General features: G+C 48.6%; 1 protein-coding gene across 1 annotated transcript; it reads right to left on the bottom strand.

The window, feature by feature from the left end:
* Positions 1–2,317: 2,317 nt before the first annotated feature.
* On the bottom strand, positions 2,318–15,825 carry bms1 (BMS1 ribosome biogenesis factor). The gene is made up of 23 exons (XM_084670542.1): positions 15,683–15,825; positions 15,093–15,274; positions 14,701–14,891; positions 14,458–14,537; positions 14,142–14,330; positions 13,892–14,034; positions 13,626–13,747; positions 11,244–11,437; positions 11,017–11,159; positions 10,184–10,893; positions 9,939–10,040; positions 8,917–9,065; positions 8,114–8,195; positions 7,079–7,149; positions 6,757–6,933; positions 6,408–6,596; positions 5,742–5,922; positions 5,202–5,260; positions 4,826–4,948; positions 4,494–4,641; positions 4,079–4,254; positions 3,093–3,254; positions 2,318–2,862 (listed from the first exon to the last, which is right to left on the bottom strand). The coding sequence occupies exons 2-23, from the start codon at positions 15,266–15,268 to the stop codon at positions 2,635–2,637; spliced, it is 3,795 nt and encodes a 1,264-aa protein (XP_084526668.1). The 5' UTR covers positions 15,269–15,274; positions 15,683–15,825; the 3' UTR covers positions 2,318–2,634.
* Between the last annotated feature and the right edge of the window lie 4,764 nt (positions 15,826–20,589).

The following is a 20,589-nucleotide window of genomic DNA, read 5'->3' as shown; positions in this document are numbered from 1 at the left end:
TCGTTCCAAGGGTTAGGGTTATTATCAAGCACAAATGAATGGAAACCATTTTATACTGTATTAGCACTATCTTAAGAGGAAATCTGAGAAAGTTTTTTGAGGACAAGTTTCAAGCCATCAGAGTTCTTATTTGCTGCAGACGAACCTGGCGGTGTGTCACATTCTCCTCGATTAAACGACTGTTCCACTTGCCTGCACAGTGATGGGATGCTCACCACACACACACACGTCTGCCCCCCCCCCACACACACACCCTTAGCCATAAGCATGGGCTCAAGTTCCCTGCTTAGTGTCTGGCTGACCTTGCTAAGCTCTATTGTTCAGGGGGAAATGGCCATTTCAGCTGTAGGAGCAGACAAAGCATCCATCACAGCCTTGATCCCACAGTCTCAACATGAAACATACAGGAGGAGACCAGGACGTCTCATATTGCTCTGACTCCGCTGGCCACAGGAGAGAAAGAGAGGGTTTCTACAGAGCACAGAAGGGCTGGGGTGGGTGGGGGTAATGGAAAATGTGGCTTGATACTTTTAAACATTGGATTGGCTTCCTTCCCATCAGTCCCAGAGAGGCTTCTAGATAGTCTCCGGCCAGTCCAGGTTACAGACAGCAATGTTTGTTAGAGAACTGCAGGATTAGACAGACTCTGCCTCATTACAAACTGGTAATTCTGTATTACATCAGTTCTGTCTGTCTATATCCTGATTGGCTGATTCTGTATCCTTGAATCCTCTTCTTTTTTTTGGTCTGACAAATGCTTTGAGGTAAACCCCTCACAGAGTATACAATGAGGCTCTGACTGTCCTTTCTGGCTGGCTGTCCTACAGCTGTCAGGATTCACGCCTGCTGTCAGACAGGTCCTTCAGAAGCCCTCAACTGGGACAGATGCTCCGGAAGAGGACAAACCTCACGTCTGTCCTTGATTCCTTTTCAACAATCTTACTCATCCTTCAAAAGGCATTTCAGACACATTGCTATTTTCCTGTCCAATATATCATCAGGTTTGATTGGAGCAGGGCATGATATTTATCTGTGACCCATGTCTATCTACTGTGGTAGGACACATGAGCTAAATGAAGTCTCCTAGGAAGGAAGTAAGCAGTAGAGAATTCTGGACAGAAACGTAAAGCATCAGATGACGTTTAAGTAAAAACGGGAGACGCACACTCCTCCCTCCTTCTAGACGCAGAGTTTTGAGGCAAGAGAATGCTGCTGACCCTCACCTAACCCTAGCTCCTCTGCTAGGCAGCAGTTTCGTTTCAGCAGCAGGTCAAATGTTTTCACGAGAGGCTTGTGGATTCAGCTGCAGGATGATAAAACACACCAAATGTCATGATGTATTTGGATACTTTTATCCAAATGTTATTACGTTAGTTGTTGGCTATAGCCTATCACCCGACTTCACTACGCTGGTAACAAACAGCCAACCATGTGTTTCCCCGATAAACTATCCGATCAATTATCAATTTAAAATAGAAAACCCTGATTATTGCATTGACTGTCAAGCCAACATGTATATTGTCAGTTCTTTCTAAACTGTATTTAAGAGAGAGATTGACGAGCTGTCAACCTACAATCAAGTAGGAGAGACACTGAAACCCAGAGGCTACATCACAAACCAACTGAGACATTTGGGAAGATTGACGACACAAAGTTAATCATCGACGTTGAGAAGTAGCCTATAGGCCTACATGGAGTGGTATGCACCACTCCATGTACAAAGACTCAACAAAAAAGACTATATTGCCACGTAATGTTGAGATGTTGTTGCGACGGCTGTTGGAATAACAAGTTGCCTAAATAAAGTCTATGCCGTGTTTATGTACAATGTCAGCTTTACGTGTGAAATAGGAAAGCTCAGAGGAGGTGAAAGGCTTGGTGACCGGCGCATAGAAATGCACATCTAGTGTGAACAGCCTTGCGCCATTTGTAGCCGATCGTGGCGCTTCGGGATCTTCGCTGTCAGTGTGCTCCAGGCGTGCTGCTTGCATTGCTTCTCTATTAGCCCCACAACATGGCTGACACCCCCAGTCATCCAGCTGCTCTTCCAGGAGGGCTCTGATGTGAACTCACCTGACCCCACCAGGTTCCTTTGTGACTCTCCAGTTCTGCAGAGGCTTGTTCAGATCCATTAATAACCAGTTGCTGACAGGTAGCCTTGTTCCACATGTGTCTATACACAAGCCACCTGGTAAACATATGGCCGGTTGTTACTCACTGAAGGAAGGTCAACCTGTTGTGGCCATTCATATATTCTTTGTGTTTCCTAAGTGAAGATAATTTGGCTTTAAGTGTTCAAAACAATGGATAATGAAGATTTCACGAACTCAGTTAATTTATTAAATTAAGCTGATTGTAAAATATACTTCAGTTAGACTGCAGTGACAACTATACCAGCAGAGCACTTACATAAGCCTTTCAGACCCACACACAGTCCTGAGCAGGTTCAGAGTCAGACAGACCAACTGGGTGTTTTTCCATCAGAGTTGGATAGTTGAGTGTCTGTTCTCATAAAGACGCTGTACCCCCAAGCTCAAACACAGGAAAGCTTATGAGGGAGACTTGATTTATCTCCTGAGTCTGCCCTATTAATCCTGTGAGCTGTGCAGAGCAGGAAGTTGTGTGTGTGTGTGTTCAGTCGTCCTGCGCTGCCCCCTTCAGGGATGACTTCAGTTTCTTCTTCTCCTTCTGACCCATCATGCGGTGCAGCTTTTTGCGAGCCTCCTTCTGGCGTTTCATCTTGTCCTCTTCCTGTTTCTCCTTCTGCCGCAGGAAATCTTTGTGCTTCGCGTGCTGAGCCGTGCGGGCCTTCTTGCTCTTGTAGTTGCTGACTGTGCTCAGGGCGCTGAGCAGCGCTGCTACCTGGTGGTGGAAGGGGGGAAGTGTTTTCAGAGATGGGACACCATTCCAACTAGTGGCTGTTTGGAACTGAACGGTACTTGACAAAGATGTCAACGCCCGGCTAACCCTAACCCCTGGCAAATGAACTACAGATCGGCTGTTGCTTCAGTATGTGGTATGTGTGATGTGGTGTGTATGTGTGATCTGGTGTGTATGTGTGATGTGGTGTTTTGTGACTGTCACTGTCCTACCTTTCTCTCGTGGGGCTCCCGTATGACGGCAGTCCTCTGCAGGTGTCGGGGCGTGGCGGCCTTGGCCTGGTCCTGCTTGGGCTTGCTCTTGAAGGGCAGCGCCTTCTGCAGCTGCTTGGGAATGTGCAGAGGGTTGAACCGCCGCTGCACTCGCACTACTGGCTGCCAGGGGGAGGGAGGGGGGAGAGAGAGCTCAGAATAGAAAAAAACAAAACAAAAAAGTATTGGCCTCACCTTGTAGAGAGAGTCAGTGCTGGCCTCACCTTGTACAGAGAGTCAGTGCTGGCCTCACCTTGTACAGACAGTCAGGGCTGGCCTCACCTTGTACAGAGAGTAAGTGCTGGCCTCACCTTGTAGAGAGTCAGTGCTGGCCTCACCTTGTACAGAGAGTCAGTGCTGGCCTCACCTTGTACAGACAGTCAGTGCTGGCCTCACCTTGTACAGAGAGTCAGTGCTGGCCTCACCTTGTACAGAGAGTCAGTGCTGGCCTCACCTTGTACAGAGAGTCAGTGCTGGCCTCACCTTGTACAGAGAGTCAGTGCTGGCCTCACCTTGTACAGAGAGTCAGTGCTGGCCTCACCTTGTACAGAGAGTCAGTGCTGGCCTCACCTTGTACAGAGAGTCAGTGCTGGCCTCACCTTGTACAGAGAGTCAGTGCTGGCCTCACCTTGTACAGAGAGTCAGTGCTGGCCTCACCTTGTACAGAGAGTCAGTGCTGGCCTCACCTTGTACAGAGAGTCAGTGCTGGCCTCACCTTGTACAGAGAGTCAGTGCTGGCCTCACCTTGTACAGAGAGTCAGTGCTGGCCTCACCTTGTACAGAGAGTCAGTGCTGGCCTCGTCTTGTAGAGAGAGTCAGTGCTGGCCTCACCTTGTACAGAGAGTCAGTGCTGGTCTCACCTTGTACAGAGAGTCAGTGCTGGCCTCACCTTGTACAGAGAGTCAGTGCTGGCCTCACCTTGTACAGAGAGTCAGTGCTGGTCTCACCTTGTACAGAGAGTCAGTGCTGGGCTTGTTCCGGAGACCCAGGTCATGTTTGAGCTGCCCCAGCGTGCGCATGCCAGTCCAGCTGTCCTTCTGGCCAGCCGGCAGCAGCAGCGACGTCACAGGGTTGTAGAGCTGGGGGACGGACACCGGGAACCAGGAGCGCAGGAATACGATGTCTACATACAGACAGGCATACACCACGCATGTGACGAGAATGAAGAGAGAGGCCAGGGACACATCATCCACATTTACTCCTACAGCTCAGCTCTTTATCCATGGTGACCTTGTGTACATGAAGATGCATCATAAGGAGATGGGTGGTTGTGGCCTTGCTCATGTACCCAGTCCTGCCACCCACTCAAGACACCCACACAAGCACGTCCACAGACCAAACACACATACACAAACTCCTCACCGCTCATTAGGAGCCTGTCCTCAAACGTGGCCCTGTAGGCCCCGGCAGGCGTGGACAGGGCCTTTTTGATCTGACCTCTGACCCCACTGACGGTCCTGATGGAGGCCCCCTCAAACTTGGCCACTTCCAGCACAGTGTTGAACATCCCCTGGAACACAGCCGGGTCACTCATCAAAACAAGCACACCATGTGTGTGTGTGTGTGTGTGTGTGTGTGTGTGTCCTTTGACCCCAGGCCTGATTGTCACAGTAAATGAATCTGATTGGAAAGGAACAGCTGTTGCTGCTAGCTCACCCTACCAAACTGCTACTAGCTAAGATGGTACACCCTACCTTGATGAAGGAAGTGTTTTTGAAGATCTTGTACGGGTAACCAATCAGCTTGAGCTTCTTGACAATGGTCACAGATTTGTCCAGGTCAAGGACCACTCCTGTGGCAGCGATGCGGAAACTGGACTGAAGGGAAACAGTTTCAATATGCACGTCAATCCTACCAGGACGTTCACACAGCTGCACCACAAGGTAGCTGATGCATCTTCAATGAATGGACATCCTACAAACGATAACTCTACTTAGATACAGAAAACATTGTGTGTACTGATAACAGAATAACATCCTGTGTACTGATCACAGAATAACATCAACTACCTAGTAGAAAACTGTACACCACTAAAACATCCTGTGACTGACTTAATCCTGACTCTGTTACCTTGGTTCCTGCTACAGACTGCACCGCCAGGAAACCCGTACCCTGAGGAGTTATGGGGCCTGGAGGCAGACAGTGCAACACACAGACCTGGGTTAACTCTTGCAGCTCAGTGGATAGAATGCCTGACTGCAGATCAAGAGATTGCTAAAAGAAAACAGTACTATTATTGTTGAAGCTTAACGTAGTTATAGTGGTGCTTGTGGCTTAGAATGATGCTCCTAGCTTAGCGTGATGCCAGTGGTGATGTGATGCTCCTAGTTTAGTGTGATGCTAGTGTTAATGTGATGCTCCTAGCTTAGCGTGATTCTAGTGGTAATGTGATGCTCCTAGCTTAGCGTGATTCTAGTGGTAATGTGATGCTCCTAGCTTAGCGTGATTCTAGTAGTAATGTCATGCTCCTAGCTTAGCGTGATTCTAGTGGTAAAATGATGCTCCAAGCTTAGCGTGATGCCAGTGGAAATGTGATGCTCCTAGCTTAGCGTAATGGTAGTAATCAAGTAATGCTAGTAGCCAGAGTGAAGCTTGCAGTGCCCCGCTTACCCCAGATGGTGGCGCCACAGTGCATGTGCTGGGGCGTGTACTTGAGCAGGCGGTGACGGCCGTTGTGGTCCTCGATGTGGTAGAGCGGCACGGTCTGGAAACGGCGCCAGCCCAGCGACAGGATGAGCGGGTCGCGCGTCTTCAGGATGCGGCCGTGCCAGCGGTGCTTCTTCAGCCTCGTCTACGAAGCAGCCCGGGGGTCAGAGATCAGACTGGAGGCTTTACTTTAAAACTAGAATAATAGTTTTAAACCAAGTCTGATGGCTGAGCGGTGAGGGAGTCGGGCATGTAATCAGATGGTTGCCGGATCAATTCCCCGGCGTGCCAAATGACGTTGTGTCCTTGGGCAAGGCCCTTCACCCTACTTGCCTCAGGGGGAATGTCCCTGTACTTACTGTAGGTCGCTCTGGATAAGTGCGTCTGCTAAATGACTAAATGTAATGTAATAATTATCATTATAATAAATCTCTTATTTATATAACACCTTTAAAAAAAAAAAAAAAAAAAAAAGATTTACTGTAAAAACATAATAAAAGCAACTAAGATTAGAACTAAGATACACCAAGATCAAATAATAAAAAAACTTCACACTCATATGACCCCGGACCTGATTGTTTCACCCTCGTATGACCCTGGACCTGATTGGTTCACCCTCGTATGACCCACCTGCAGGTATCCCACGTTGCCCTCGCTGGGTCCCAGGGCGCCGAGGATGATGGGATAGTGGGGGTCAAAGTGGGTGACAAACTCGCAGGGCAGAGAGGGAACCTCCAGACGCACGTACATGCCGGGACGGAAGCCCTCGTACTGGACACGAGTCTCGTCATCCACGTCATCAAACTCTGTCCTGTTCAGCTGGGGGGTCACATGGTGCACTTTGAAACAAGGCTTCAACACTGACACTCAGGGTCAGGGACACATCGAGACCTGATCGTCTGTTAGCAACTGTACATCAAATATATGTGTGCACCCCTGACCACCACAACTCCAAACTCTGCTCCCTCCGCCCCCTCACCTCTGCCTGTTTTTGCATCTCCTCCTTCAGGTCATCAAAGTAGGTGGCATCCTCGTTGTCGTACTCTGAGTTGAAGCGTTCCTTCAGCCGCCTCTTCTTCTCCAGGCGCTTCTTCTTCTGGACCTCATCCTCGTCCACCTTCATCAGCTGTTCCTCCTGCTCCTCATCGCTGTCCTCCTGGTCAAACACAAACAGAAGATAGAAGAAACGCAAGCCATATCATCGTGGTAAGATGAAGTATTAAGTGTTATTGAGACAAAGCTCAAGCCAGCGGATTCATCCAGTGGCGTCTCCAGAGTGTGGAGAGTGTCCTGCAGGGTACCTGGTTCCCCTGGTTCCTCCCCTGGTGCAATGTCCCCGTCTCCAGGTCCTCAAAGTCCCCGTACAGCTCCTCTATAGAACAGGGCAGGAGGCAGGATGTGAGAAGGCACACGGTTCTCTACTAAGCAAAATGTTCTCAGTTCTGAACTCAAGAAGTGCTGGTCTGGTTCAGAGAGCGAACATGTTAGGTGTCAGCGACCTGCATACGGCCAGGGGGTGTGTGTCCAGGTCAGGGGCTGTGTGGCACTTAGGAATGTTTGTCTGGACCTGATTCCTCCAGGATCACAATGACTCTTACTGAGAGACTTGTTGCTCTTGTTGGTTAGTTGTACCCGACTTTAAACTATTGTACTTGCTGTGTAATATATTTTTGTTGCTTGCTTTTTTCCGCAGGTACACCCTTGTACTTTTTCAAGGTTCATGTTGTTTTATTGTACTTTGTTTGTTTACCTACATGCTCTTATGGTTCTTCCCTTTGGGATTTTTTTATTTCCACAATGTATGCTTCATGTTTTGGTTACCCGCAATCTCGTTGTTATGATCAGTGACCAATGCACTTTTGTAAAACTCTCTTTTGGAAATTGCTTTGGATAAAAGCGTCTGCTGAATGCATACATGTAAATGTCCAGGTCAGGGTGTGTGTGTTAAGGTGGTGTGTGTGTGTGTGTTAAGGTGGTGTGTGTGTGTGTGTGTTAAGGTGGTGTGTGTGTGTGTGTTAAGGTGGTGTGTGTGTGTGTGTTAAGGTGGTGTGTGTGTGTGTGTTAAGGTGGTGTGTGTGTGTGTGTTAAGGTGGTGTGTGTGTGTGTGTTAAGGTGGTGTGTGTGTGTGTGTTAAGGTGGTGTGTGTGTGTGTTAAGGTGGTGTGTGTCTGTGTGTTAAGGTGGTGTGTGTGTGTGTTAAGGTGGTGTGTGTGTGTGTGTTAAGGTGGTGTGTGTGTGTGTGTTAAGGTGGTGTGTGTGTGTGTGTTAAGGTGGTGTGTGTGTGTGTGTGTGTTAAGGTGGTGTGTGTGTGTGTGTTAAGGTGGTGTGTGTCCTCACCATCCTCCTTGAGTAGCATGGCAGCATCTTGTCCTTCCTCCCATTTCCCCGTCACAAAGCAGTCCCTGATGGAGTCCAGCATCTGCAACCGGACGCACATTCCCACACATCTACTGTTACCACCACACATCGACCGTTACTGTTACCACCACACATCCACTGTAACTGTTACCACCACACATCCACTGTTACCACCACACATCTACTGTAACTTACCACCACACATCCACTGTTACTGTTACCACCACACATCCACTGTAACTGTTACCACCACACATCCACTGTTACCACCATACATCTACTGTAACTTACCACCACACATCCACTGTTACTGTTACCACCACACATCCACTGTTACTGTTACCACCACAAATCTACTGTCACCACCACAAATCTACTGTTAAAACCACAAATCTACTGTTACCACCACATTACTGTTACTACCACACACACCTACTGTTAAAACCACACATCTACTGTTATCACCACACATCTACTGTTACCGTTACCACCACACATCCACTGTTACTGTTACCACCACACATCCACTGTTACCACCACACATCCACTGTTACACAGGGCCGGCCCAAGCCTTTATGGGGCCTTAAGTAAAATTGATTTGAGGGCCCCTCGGCGTCGCTTATCGTTGCCGGAAAAAAAATAAAATAAATAACCTGTAATTTCATTTGCTCTTGGGGGCCCTCTGGTAAGCAGCCGCTTATGCCTTGGGCCGGCCCTACTGTTACATATCTGCTGATACTGTAACACACGTGCTGCATCTGCTGGGTGTCAGGGTTGAGTACCTCGTCAAGGTCCCAGTCACGGCCAGCGTCGGGGGGGAAGCGGGAGCAGTCAGAGAGGTCAGCACGGTGCCTCTTCACTGTGTCTGGACGGCTGACTTTGAACATACCCCCCAGCTCCTCCTCGTCCTCCTCAGCACCATCCTCCACCACTGAACAAAGCAGGAAGATTGTGATTACTGAGTCTAAAAATGTCTCGTTTGCAGCTTTGCTGCTTGCAGTGCGTTAGATGTTGGCTAAAACGTATTGTAGATGTCAGCTCAAATCTACAGTTAGGCAGGATATCTAAACTGTATCTAAACAAAGTGGAGGCAATAACAGTCCAGAACTGTTCCCTGTGCTGTCCACCAGTCTATATAATGGTTCTGTAGGCTTCTTTACCTGTGCTGTCCACCAGTCTATTCCATGGTTCTGTAGGCTTCCTTACCTGTGCTGTCCACCAGTCTATATAATGGTCCTGTAGGCTTCTTTACCTGTGCTGTCCACCAGTCTATTCCATGGTTCTGTAGGCTTCCTTACCTGTGCTGTCCACCAGTCTATATAATGGTCCTGTAGGCTTCTTTACCTGTGCTGTCCACCAGTCTATTTAATAGTTCTGTAGGCTTCCTTACCTGTGCTGTCCACCAGTCTATACAATGGTTCTGTAGGCTTCTTTACCTGTGCTGTCCACCAGTCTATTTAATGGTTCTGTAGGTTTCTATACCTGTGCTGTCCACCAGTCTATATAATGGTTCTGTAGGCTTCTTTACCTGTGCTGTCCACCAGTCTATATAATGGTTCTGTAGGCTTCCTTACCTGTGCTGTCCACCAGTCTATACAATGGTTCTGTAGGCTTCTTTACCTGTGCTGTCCACCAGTCTATACAATGGTTCTGTAGGCTTCTTTACCTGTGCTGTCCACCAGTCTATATAATGGTTCTGTAGGCTTCTTTACCTGTGCTGTCCACCAGTCTATATAATGGTTCTGTAGGCTTCTTTAACTGTGCTGTCCACCAGTCTATATAATGGTTCTGTAGGCTTCTTTACCTGTGCCGTAGACCAGCTTGCGCAAGTTAGGAGCAGCCCTCTGTTGCCGTAGAAACGCCTCTGAAGCTTTCTGAGTCAAACCCTCTTTCCAGCGGAGAGCCCCTGACAGGCAGAGCACACAGGGTTAGAGTCGGTTTTAGATTAGAGTCTGATAAATGAATAACGTAAAAACATCAACAGTGTTAAGGCTCTTCACAATTAACACACAGCATAACAGAGAAGGAGAACTTGGAAAAACCGACTACCTGCAGTTTCATAACACAGATCTCCATCCTCGATCTCTCCTTCCCGCACTTTTGACTTATTTCCCTCTTTTCCTAAAACCTCGGTAATACTGACTTCCTGCTCCATGGATTCATTCTCCGAATCACCATCCTCTGCTTCAGAGCAATGACCAGAGTCTCCAGGGCCAGCGTCCCTCTTCTTCACCTGGTTTTTCTCATCTCCAGACTCGTCTTCACTAGTCAGCCCCTCCCCCTCACTGGTCAGCCCCTCCCCCTCACTGGTCAGCCCCTCCCCCTCACTGGTCAGCCCCTCCCCCTCACTGGTCAGCCCCTCCCCCTCACTGGTCAGCCCCTCCCCCTTGATGAGTTCTCTGTCCTCCTTGCTCATCTCAAGCTCATCTTCGCTGTCCGCAAAAGCCGGCACTTCAGCGACCTCCTCCTCCTCAGCTTTCCGTCTCTTCCCAGGTGGAACTTCTTCTGTCCTCTGTTTCCCGTCAGTCTTCTCTTCTCTCTCTGACTTTTTGGTCAACGTTGCCTTAACTTCAACGTTCTTTTCTTCTTCCTCCTCCCCTTCACTCTCTCCATCATCACTGCCTTCATCATCATCATCATCCTCCTCCTCCTCCTCCTCCTCCTCCTCCTCCTCCTCCTCGAAGACAGCCTTCCTCCTCTCCCTCTTGGCCTCAGGGTCCCACACCAGACTTTCCACTGGTCCAGGGGCAGCACTCTCCCTGGGAAACACAATCAGGAGGTCCGGATGTCATGTCCAGACAAACAGCTGCATGTTCTCTCCTCCCAGGGATGATAAACAAGCTAAGCTATATCCTGGATGACCAGCTTCCTGAGGTGCTCACCCACGCTCCTCCTCCACGTCGCCTCCAGCCAGCGCCGCCGTCCCTGAGAACAGAGACACCTTGCTGGCGGCCATCTTGGCGTCCAGGGTGGAGTGTGTGCCGATAAGGGATTGAACGAGCTCTGTGGTTGGCCGAACCTCCTCCTGAATTAAGACATTATACAAATTATTATAATATAAAGCCTACTAAGTGTGGGCATTATTAACGTTATTATTATTCAGTTGAACCTGCTCCTGGTGGATGTGTCCGCCTGGCAAGTCGATGTAGACAGCGTCCTTGTCGTATACAACTCCGCCCACACCCGCCATGGGAGCGTACAGCAGGCGCTCCTTCTCGTTCAAGGCCCTCTTCTTCTGGGCCTCCGGGAGCGGACAGGGGTCGGGCAGGAAGCTGACGTCCGCCACGCTAAAGTCCCCCACACCTGTAGGGGGCCATGCGGTATGGGTTTACTGTCTGATGTGTGCAGTTCATATACTGGAGGTGGAGCACGACCACGTGTCAATTTCACAAGCACTTGTCAAAAATACATTATTTTTGTTTGTGTAAAATGGCCATTTGACTTCAACAATTTCCCTTAAGTAAAAGTTAGATAATTGAACTACAGGGTACAATTTCTGGGGAAATTGTAGGGTGTGGTTGCAGAAGGGTAGTCCAAATAACGACTGAGACTTAGGGGGGCAAAAAGAAATAATCGACATCACGTTCTGGGCGGTAACCCGGGATGCGCGGCCATTGTGGAGGCACTTGATGTAAAAAAACTGAACGGAGTACAATGGAGTATTGTGCGCTTTGGATACTTGTGTAAGTGAATGTAGCCACGTCTAAACAACCTAAAAGCTCATCAAAACGCGTCCAAGATGCAAATGCATATAGGGAAGGACTTGGACCACAAGAAAAGGCGCAATATTCAGAGAAATTACGATTTATTGGCGGTGTAGATTCCTATGAGTTAGCTCCATCTTCTTGGATCTGTGACAACCCAGTGATTCTTCCTTCAGTTGCATATCCCGATATAGTCAACTACTTTGTTTTTTCTAGCCAAGCCCATACACAGCGGAAAACCTTAAATCCTACAAAGGTTTGGAGGCCTATAACCAGATGGTGTGTGGATGGGTGAGGGAGACGCAGTACAGTACGGAGGAGTCAGGTGGCTGAGCGTGTAGGGAATTGGGTTAGTAATCTGAAGGTCACCAGTTCGAATCCCGGCTGTGCCAAATGACGTTGTGTCCTTGGGCAAGGCACTTCACCCTGCTTGCCTCGGGGGGAATGTCCCTGTACTTACTGTAAGTCGCTCTGGATAAGAGCGTTTGCTAAATGACTAAATGTAAATGTACCAAGTTATCAACAACCGTTGTGTTGTGAAGACCAAAGTAAGTTAATGCAATAACGTCTTTAACCAACCTAACCTCAACTGTATGATATCATTGCGATACTCAAGGTGTAGCCAAGTGACTCTCAATCCTGTTTTTTCCCTCGTAGATCTTGGTTGAGCATTGCCAACCACATGCGCCTCCTTTCCTTTGATAATCTCTGGCATTCCTCTGGTTTTTAATAACTTTTGGAAGTCGATAATATTACCAATTTTTTTGCTCGATCTGTCCTATTGGTATAACCTGAAACACTGCCATAATTAACCATTTTCCTTGACGATGTTGGGTATATACTTCAGTGCCTGTGCTTTGTTGTGATGCGGAGTGCCTCCAACATGGCGACTTCCGGTCTGACGACGTGCCGTGAAAACTCTCTATATGTGAGAGAACACATCGCCGAAGGCAAAGCACACCCAACTAGGGGGTACAATCGCTCGCGTTGGTTGCAGGTGAGTCCGTCCCCTTAAGTTTTTTCCCCCCATCTAGTGATATTTTCAAGCATTTAGCCTACTCAAGAACCCCCTTTGAAACAAGCGAACCCCCTTTGAAACAAGCTACTGTAACAACGTTGTCACCGGCAGTATTTCAGATGGAATCGTAATTCAAACCGTACCATCTGCTAACTGAAAATATGCCCCCAACAACGTAAATAAGCTTTACATCTATTTAGGGAGAAATGGCTAATTCAAAAGAAGTTTGCTATGAGCAAGCCAAGAGTGAGGGCATTGTTTTTAAGCGCTGGAAATGAGAATGTTTCTTTTGACAAAGTTTAGGCTGTGGCACTGAAGCCAGCAACGCACCACACAAGCTTGAGTTTAAACGTTACATACATTCTTTAATGTGACATTACTTTCTGGACATGCAAGTCTTGATTTGCTTAAATGTATGATGCTGCTAGTAGTATTACACCACGGCACGATACTCGCTGTGCAACAGCACATCAATCTATGCGTCGTTGCTAATGTGTGCTGACGTGGCTAGCACTGAATACCCTTTGTTGACCAAAGGCACTATGCCACAAAAACATTGTAACCTCCTAAACCGTGCAACGGAACGTAAATAAAAATACAAACAACGCAATCGAGACTAAGACGAACATTTTGACACAGGCGTTGTCGATTTAGTCCAAATATTGACTGATCCTTAGGGGGGCGAAAATAAACAATAATATATATTTGAGAGAACAATGGTGGTGCCCGCCGAAGGCATGAGCACACCCAATAAGTCACAAGGTGTTACCTGGTATGTGCACCTGGCCTTTGTTCTTCAGGTATGTCCCTCTCAGGTAGCCATAGAGTGACACCGTGCGATCACACTTGGGGTCCACCCTCACTTGCTCAGGGTCTGTCAAGTCCTCCATGCTGAACACAGAGAGCATCACACAACAACAAAACATTGTGATAAAGGAAGATCACAAATATAGGGACGATGTCTGCGTTTAATCAGTTAATCTTGGCGTCTCTCCAGGTTAACTGAGTTTGTGTCATCCCCTTGAGCGTCCTCACCGGTCGGCGACCACGTAGGGGTGTGAAGTCTGCCACACCAGAGGGCGGAACTTCATAACGGAGATGAACCGACCGAGGTTCTTCACTTCTTGTGTCTGATACTCTCCGTACACCATCCCAGACAGGTAGAACAGCTTTGCACCCTGGAAGGGAAACGGTGGTTTGGATTTAACACTGAGCAAAGCACCCAGCAGCTTCTCCAGGACGTGTTCGTCAGGTGTGTTCCTGTGAGGGGAGTTGGCATGCTGACCTGGTACACCTCTGTCCAGAAGCGGTGTTTCAGGCGTTTCTTGGTCTTCCGCAGGGCCTTGTTGTTCCTGAAGGAGTCCAGGTGCGTGAGCACCCCCATGATGCGGGGGAAGCCATGGACCTGGCAGATGTTCAGGAACTCAAACGTCTCCATCTCAAAGCCGAAGCTGGCGTCTATCAGCATCAGGACCTGGTGCATTAAACCAGTCTAAGCCAAACTCATCTCAATCATCTAATTCACCTTCCCCTTCACACTCAAACACGTTTCACGCCCTCACACACACACATTCACCCCCCTCTCACTCAAACACACTCACCAGGTCAGCCACCTTGGCCAGGTCGATCATGGTGCTGATGTCGTTGCTACACTCAATGAAGGTGAGACGCCTCTTCTTACCTGTAAAGGTGTATTTGGATGTTAGCAATGCTGTCACAACCAAACCAGGGATATACCTCACGGCCTTCAAACACAATAAATAACTTATCTGTCAGTTTCCATAGTTGACATTCTAAAGCCAGGTCAGGGTGAGACAAGTACAGGATAGATCATCCAAACTCACCAGAAACGATGGTTACGGGTCCACAAATGTCACCCAGCTTTTGCCGTGTGAAGTTTTTAATTAGGCAGCGGATTAGAGTACTCTTGCCGACCTTGGGGGGTCCTACGACCACCACCACCACAGGCGGGGGCTCCAGGGAGCTGCGGTCCACCACAGGGATGTGGTGCTTCTTGGCCTTCAGGTCCTGGGCTCTGGGGAAAGGCAGCAAGGAGATGGCTGGGGGGGTCTAACATGCAACTTGTTACCTATCAATGTCTTGACTAATATCACAAACTACAATTACACATTTTCATCTATAAAGGGGCAGCAAAGTTAATACTGTTATATGGAGGAATAAAGTTTGCCAACAATGAATCACAAAACTTTGTCATCACACGTATCAGAAGGCAGACCTGTGGAAGGTTTTGGCCATGCGCACCGCGGACTGAACCGCGAATGCTTTGGGGTTCCTCCTGCGATCATCCTTCTCCTCGGTCGCTCCTCCCTGTCTCTTGCTCTTTTTCCGCTCCGCCTTGGGCCCGCTGTGCTTCTGCTGGTGCTTCTTCTGCTCCTTCTGTACATCCTCCATCCTCTCCTGCCGGAAATACGTAGCATTAACATCCACAGCAAATGGCTAACAGCGCACACAAGCGTTTTAGTGACAATTTTGTACGCATTTACGATCAATGCGCCTGTATGAGCGCTGCTTCCTCTGGCAAGTAGTAGCTCCACAACACGTAGGCTAACCATGCCACAGACAACTAGGTCTATTCGTCATTATGTTCGTTGATGTGCATGTCACATGATTAGTTTTGCACGGGTTGCCACCATGAAATATTCAAGTAAACAGTCAGGGTTAACACTTAACTTAACTACAGTGTGAGCTAACTTCTTTAGGAGTTGTGCAGTCTCAACGTGCGTTAAGCAAGAAACGTTCAGCAATCGTTCCAGCTAACATCTTTTAGATAACTTAACTGTCAATAGTTCTGTTAGAAATACTCACCAGCTACTATCAACAAGTGATCCCACGTCAATGTTTCAACAGCGTCTATTTAGTTTTCTTCATTCAGATGTTCCAACAAAATTTCCAAGCTAGCAAAACAATCTGTGTCCCTGGTCTCACGTGCAAATGTTAATTTGCGCTTCCTGCCCTACCCGGAAGTTACGGCAACCAGTGCAGGTCCGTAAAGGAAACGCGTCCCCAATTAAAAAGTCCGGTTGCAAAATGATTGACAGATCACCGTCGTCCCAATAAATCCAAGCTACCATACTGTTTAGTTTGTCAGTCAGCATGCTTTATCCGCCATCTGCGTAGCGAAAGATACGCCACTTTTACTGAACTACAAACATTGAACAGTAGCGGCAGCAGAGCTCTCCTGGTAACCCTCCGACAGTATGCGGACACCTTGCTTCGGAATTGCTTAATGTTGGCTAAATGATTCTGTTTAAACCGTTATGATAGGAGATAATAAAACTGAAGCTTAAAACAACGTAATCAAGACACTATTTATTTCGAATAAATATAATAAATACATTGTACTTCATTAAGGTATGAATAAATATCAAATGGCAATGCATTCATAATAAGATATCAATATGATCTAAGCAAGCATAACGGTCAGAAAGTACAGGAGCTATCAATATGATCAAGGACAACAAGTCCTGTGTTAACCATCATCATCTGTAATCTGACATCAGGGTTCTCAGCCACTCCTTCTCCATCCCACCCAGAACATCCTCCACACACTGTGAGGACAGCTCGGGGAGCGGACCCTGCACATCAGTTAAGAGTCCCTGGACCCCTGCAGCCTTGTGCAGGACAGACTCTCCCCAGGGTTTGCTCTGGAAGCTGGGCGCTGGGGAAGAGGGGGACCCCAGGTCCCAACAGGCAGAGTCTGGGCTAGCAGGGCAGCTGGGGAAGAGGGGGACCCCAGGTCCCAACAGGCAGAGTCTGGGCTAGCAGGGCAGCTGGGGAAGAGGGGGACCCCAGGTCCCAACAGGCAGAGTCTGGGCTAGCAGGGCAGCTGGGGAAGAGGGGGACCCCAGGTCCCAACAGGCAGAGTCTGGGCTAGCAGGGCAGCTGGGGAAGAGGGGGACCCCAGGTCCCAACAGGCAGAGTCTGGGCTAGCAGGGCAGCTGGGGAAGAGGGGGACCCCAGGTCCCAACAGGCAGAGTCTGGGCTAGCAGGGCAGCTGGGGAAGAGGGGGACCACAGGTCCCAACAGGCAGAGTCTGGGCTAGCAGGGCAGCTGGGGAAGAGGGGGACCCCAGGTCCCAACAGGCAGAGTCTGGGCTAGCAGGGCAGCTGGGGAAGAGGGGGACCCCAGGTCCCAACAGGCAGAGTCTGGGCTAGCAGGGCAGCTGGGGAAGAGGGGGACCACAGGTCCCAACAGGCAGAGTCTGGGCTAGCAGGGCAGCTGGGGAAGAGGGGGACCCCAGGTCCCAACAGGCAGAGTCTGGGCTAGCAGGGCAGCTGGGGAAGAGGGGGACCACAGGTCCCAACAGGCAGAGTCTGGGCTAGCAGGGCAGCTGGGGAAGAGGGGGACCCCAGGTCCCAACAGGCAGAATCTGGGCTAGCAGGGCAGCTGGGGAAGAGGGGGACCCCAGGTCCCAACAGGCAGAGTCTGGGCTAGCAGGGCAGCTGGGGAAGAGGGGGACCCCAGGTCCCAACAGGCAGAGTCTGGGCTAGCAGGGCAGCTGGGGAAGAGGGGGACCACAGGTCCCAACAGGCAGAGTCTGGGCTAGCAGGGCAGCTGGGGAAGAGGGGGACCCCAGGTCCCAACAGGCAGAGTCTGGGCTAGCAGGGCAGCTGGGGAAGAGGGGGACCCCAGGTCCCAACAGGCAGAGTCTGGGCTAGCAGGGCAGCTGGGGAAGAGGGGGACCCCAGGTCCCAACAGGCAGAGTCTGGGCTAGCAGGGCAGCTGGGGAAGAGGGGGACCCCAGGTCCCAACAGGCAGAGTCTGGGCTAGCAGGGCAGCTGGGGAAGAGGGGGACCCCAGGTCCCAACAGGCAGAGTCTGGGCTAGCAGGGCAGCTGGGGAAGAGGGGGACCCCAGGTCCCAACAGGCAGAGTCTGGGCTAGCAGGGCAGCTGGGGAAGAGGGGGACCCCAGGTCCCAACAGGCAGAGTCTGGGCTAGCAGGGCAGCTGGGGAAAAAGTCCCTGCTGCTGGCATGACTCAGCAGGGGTTGGAGCTGGAGGAATGGGGACAGAGCGCCAGGCGTGGATGGGAACAGGAACACCTGGGCTCCACCTGCAGGGGGGTCAGGGGGGGGCTGCTCCCCAGCAGAGCCCCAGCAGGCCGGGGGAGAGAAAGGGGAGCTGGAGCCCAGGGGTCTCCTGGCTCTGCCCACAACCAGGGAGGGACTGCAGTACCCAGAATCCTGCAGCAGAGACACACCTGACTGGGAGATGCAGTCCTCATCCCCCTCCAACTGGACGAGGCTCTGCGTGGTGTAGAGGAGGGCTTCCTCTGGGCTCAGCGTGGTGTAAAGGAGGGCTTCCTCTGGGCTCTGCGTGGTGTAGAGGAGGGCTTCCTCTGGGCTGATAACAGGGGACAGAGAGGTGGCATGGAGGGCTGGGGAGGGGACCGGGGCTGAGGAGGACACAGCAGGGATATGGGGGATAACTGCTTCTGGGTGAAAGGAAAGTCTGTTGTCCTTTTTTCTTAGAGTTCTAGCCCTCCTGTTCTGAAACCACACCTGTAACGGAAAAGGGAAACAAGTCAAATTTGTCAAATGCACATAACAGATTTATACATTACATCATTGTTATATTATTATATTTCAGGTTGTGTGTGTGTGCATGTCTACATGAATGCATATATGCGTGTGTCTGAAAAGGCACCAGCGTACCTGAATGCGTGATTCCGGAAGGCCTGTGGCCTCAGACAGGCTCTCTCTCACAGTGATGCCAGGGTAGGGGTCCACATCGAAGGCTACCCTGAGGTGCTCCAGGTGCTGCTTGCTGAAGTTAGTTATCTTCCTGCGGCCCAGGGCCTTGGAGCCCTTTGCTTCACAGCCATCAGCACCTGGAGAAGTCAAACCAAAGTTACTTACAATGACCAATGGCAAGAAAACACACATGTAATAGGTGATGGATGCCTTTAATATGTCAAAGATAAACAGAAAACAAAGGTGCACCAAGGAAGAAGCTTCGCAAAACATGTTGAACAAGATACAAACAGAATAGAGAGCCTTACCCATTCTGCTGTTAGACATGGCTGTGTCTTAGTTCTAAATTGTGATATTCTAGAGTTCTGGTCTCAGCAGTAGCACAGTGCTGATTCCCCAAGTGAGGAGAACAGGTTATATACCTGCTCTGGGGGAGGAACATATATAATTGCTTTAATTATGGATGTAGAGATGGCCATGATCTTTTAAGCACAGGCCCATTCACACTCTGCCACTGACAGATAAGGGTCTGAATACAATTTAACATTTGAAATATATACTCTTGAGTGTCCATAATTGTTTGTAACCAGCAACTGATATGGGTGAAAAACGACTTATATACTTTAGTATGAAATTAATACATTTATCCCTGAATCAAATGGCCCTGTGTGTGAGGGTATATTGCCATAAAGTCCAATCCCCATCGGTCATGTGAAGTTAGTGTTGTTGTCCTCAGACATCACCAAATAAATAGCAATAAAAAGCATGGTATCTTTCAGTGGAACAGCTAAAAGACACTGATACACATTTGAAGTAACCATGCAATCATATATGGATCATTTATATCAGGTTTCTATATTTGAACATTAATCCACAGTAAAGATATAAACATGAACTAACAGCAGTTAATAAGCTGAATACCACTGATAACAGAACATCAGATCAATGATGTGTTGATAATTGTAGTGGATCGTCACATTTGATTAGTCTTTGGAGCTTTATGTTGAGAATAAATGCTTCTAAGTATCACATTACCTTATGTGAGAAATTATGTGCGTGATTATGACCTCAGCATCTCATTAACACTGAAGATCAAGAGTTTAAAAGAAGGGATTGCATGATGCCTGGGGGAGGAGCCTTAGCACAATTTACACATATAATTGACAACCATAGAAGACATACAATGCCAATGAATGTGCTGCCTAATCATTTTCTTTCCTTAGTGTTGAATTTTAGTAAAATGTTTTAACTAAATATCAATTGACCATGTTTGCTTGTTCTGTATAAGAGCTAATGTTAGGGTTAGCTTACAATTGTTCTGTATCACAGCTAATGTCATATTAGCACATTGTGGTACAGGTCTGAAGAGGTTTTTCTTCCCGAGTATCTGGATTTAGTCTACTTGATTCCACAACATGACATCAGGAAAGATTCTTCGTTTAAACACTAGATTGTATTCAGTTTAGTTAAATGTTTCCTTTAAAACCAGTTTTGAAGACATTAAGAAATAATCATAAAATTAATGTGATAATATAAACTCAAACAACATGAGGGACCCTCTGGGTCTGTTCCTTGTTTTGGGGGTTTCAGAATGATATTGGATTAAATGTTGTAGCCTTTATCGAACTCCGTGAAGCCTTCTGTAACATTGCTTGTAAAAAGAGCTATACAGATCACATTTTATAGACATAAGCATGTTTTAGTGAAGTTTTGCAATAGGCTAAGTCAAGTAAAACATGAGCTTCCAGTGTCTGAACTGTGCATGTCTGGTTGGGTGCACTTAGCACACACCCTGGTTGGGTACACACACACACACACACACACACACACACACACACACACACACACACACATATACACACACACCGTTTACTGGAATCTTCCCTTAACATAGAACATGTTTAAAGTAACCGTGATGCTAGAACTCAGGAGCGTTGATGTTTAGCTGCACTTATGTGCCTTTGACTTGATACAATGAAATCCAACAGAAATCTGGGCAGAACTGGAGTGTTTGTGTGTG

This window comes from Hypomesus nipponensis, chromosome 13 (assembly GCF_054491055.1).
Source record: "Hypomesus nipponensis isolate SF chromosome 13, ASM5449105v1, whole genome shotgun sequence".
Taxonomy (NCBI): Eukaryota; Metazoa; Chordata; class Actinopteri; order Osmeriformes; family Osmeridae; genus Hypomesus; species Hypomesus nipponensis.
Note: the sequence above shows the minus strand (reverse complement) of the source record. Positions and strands in the feature narration are given on the sequence as shown.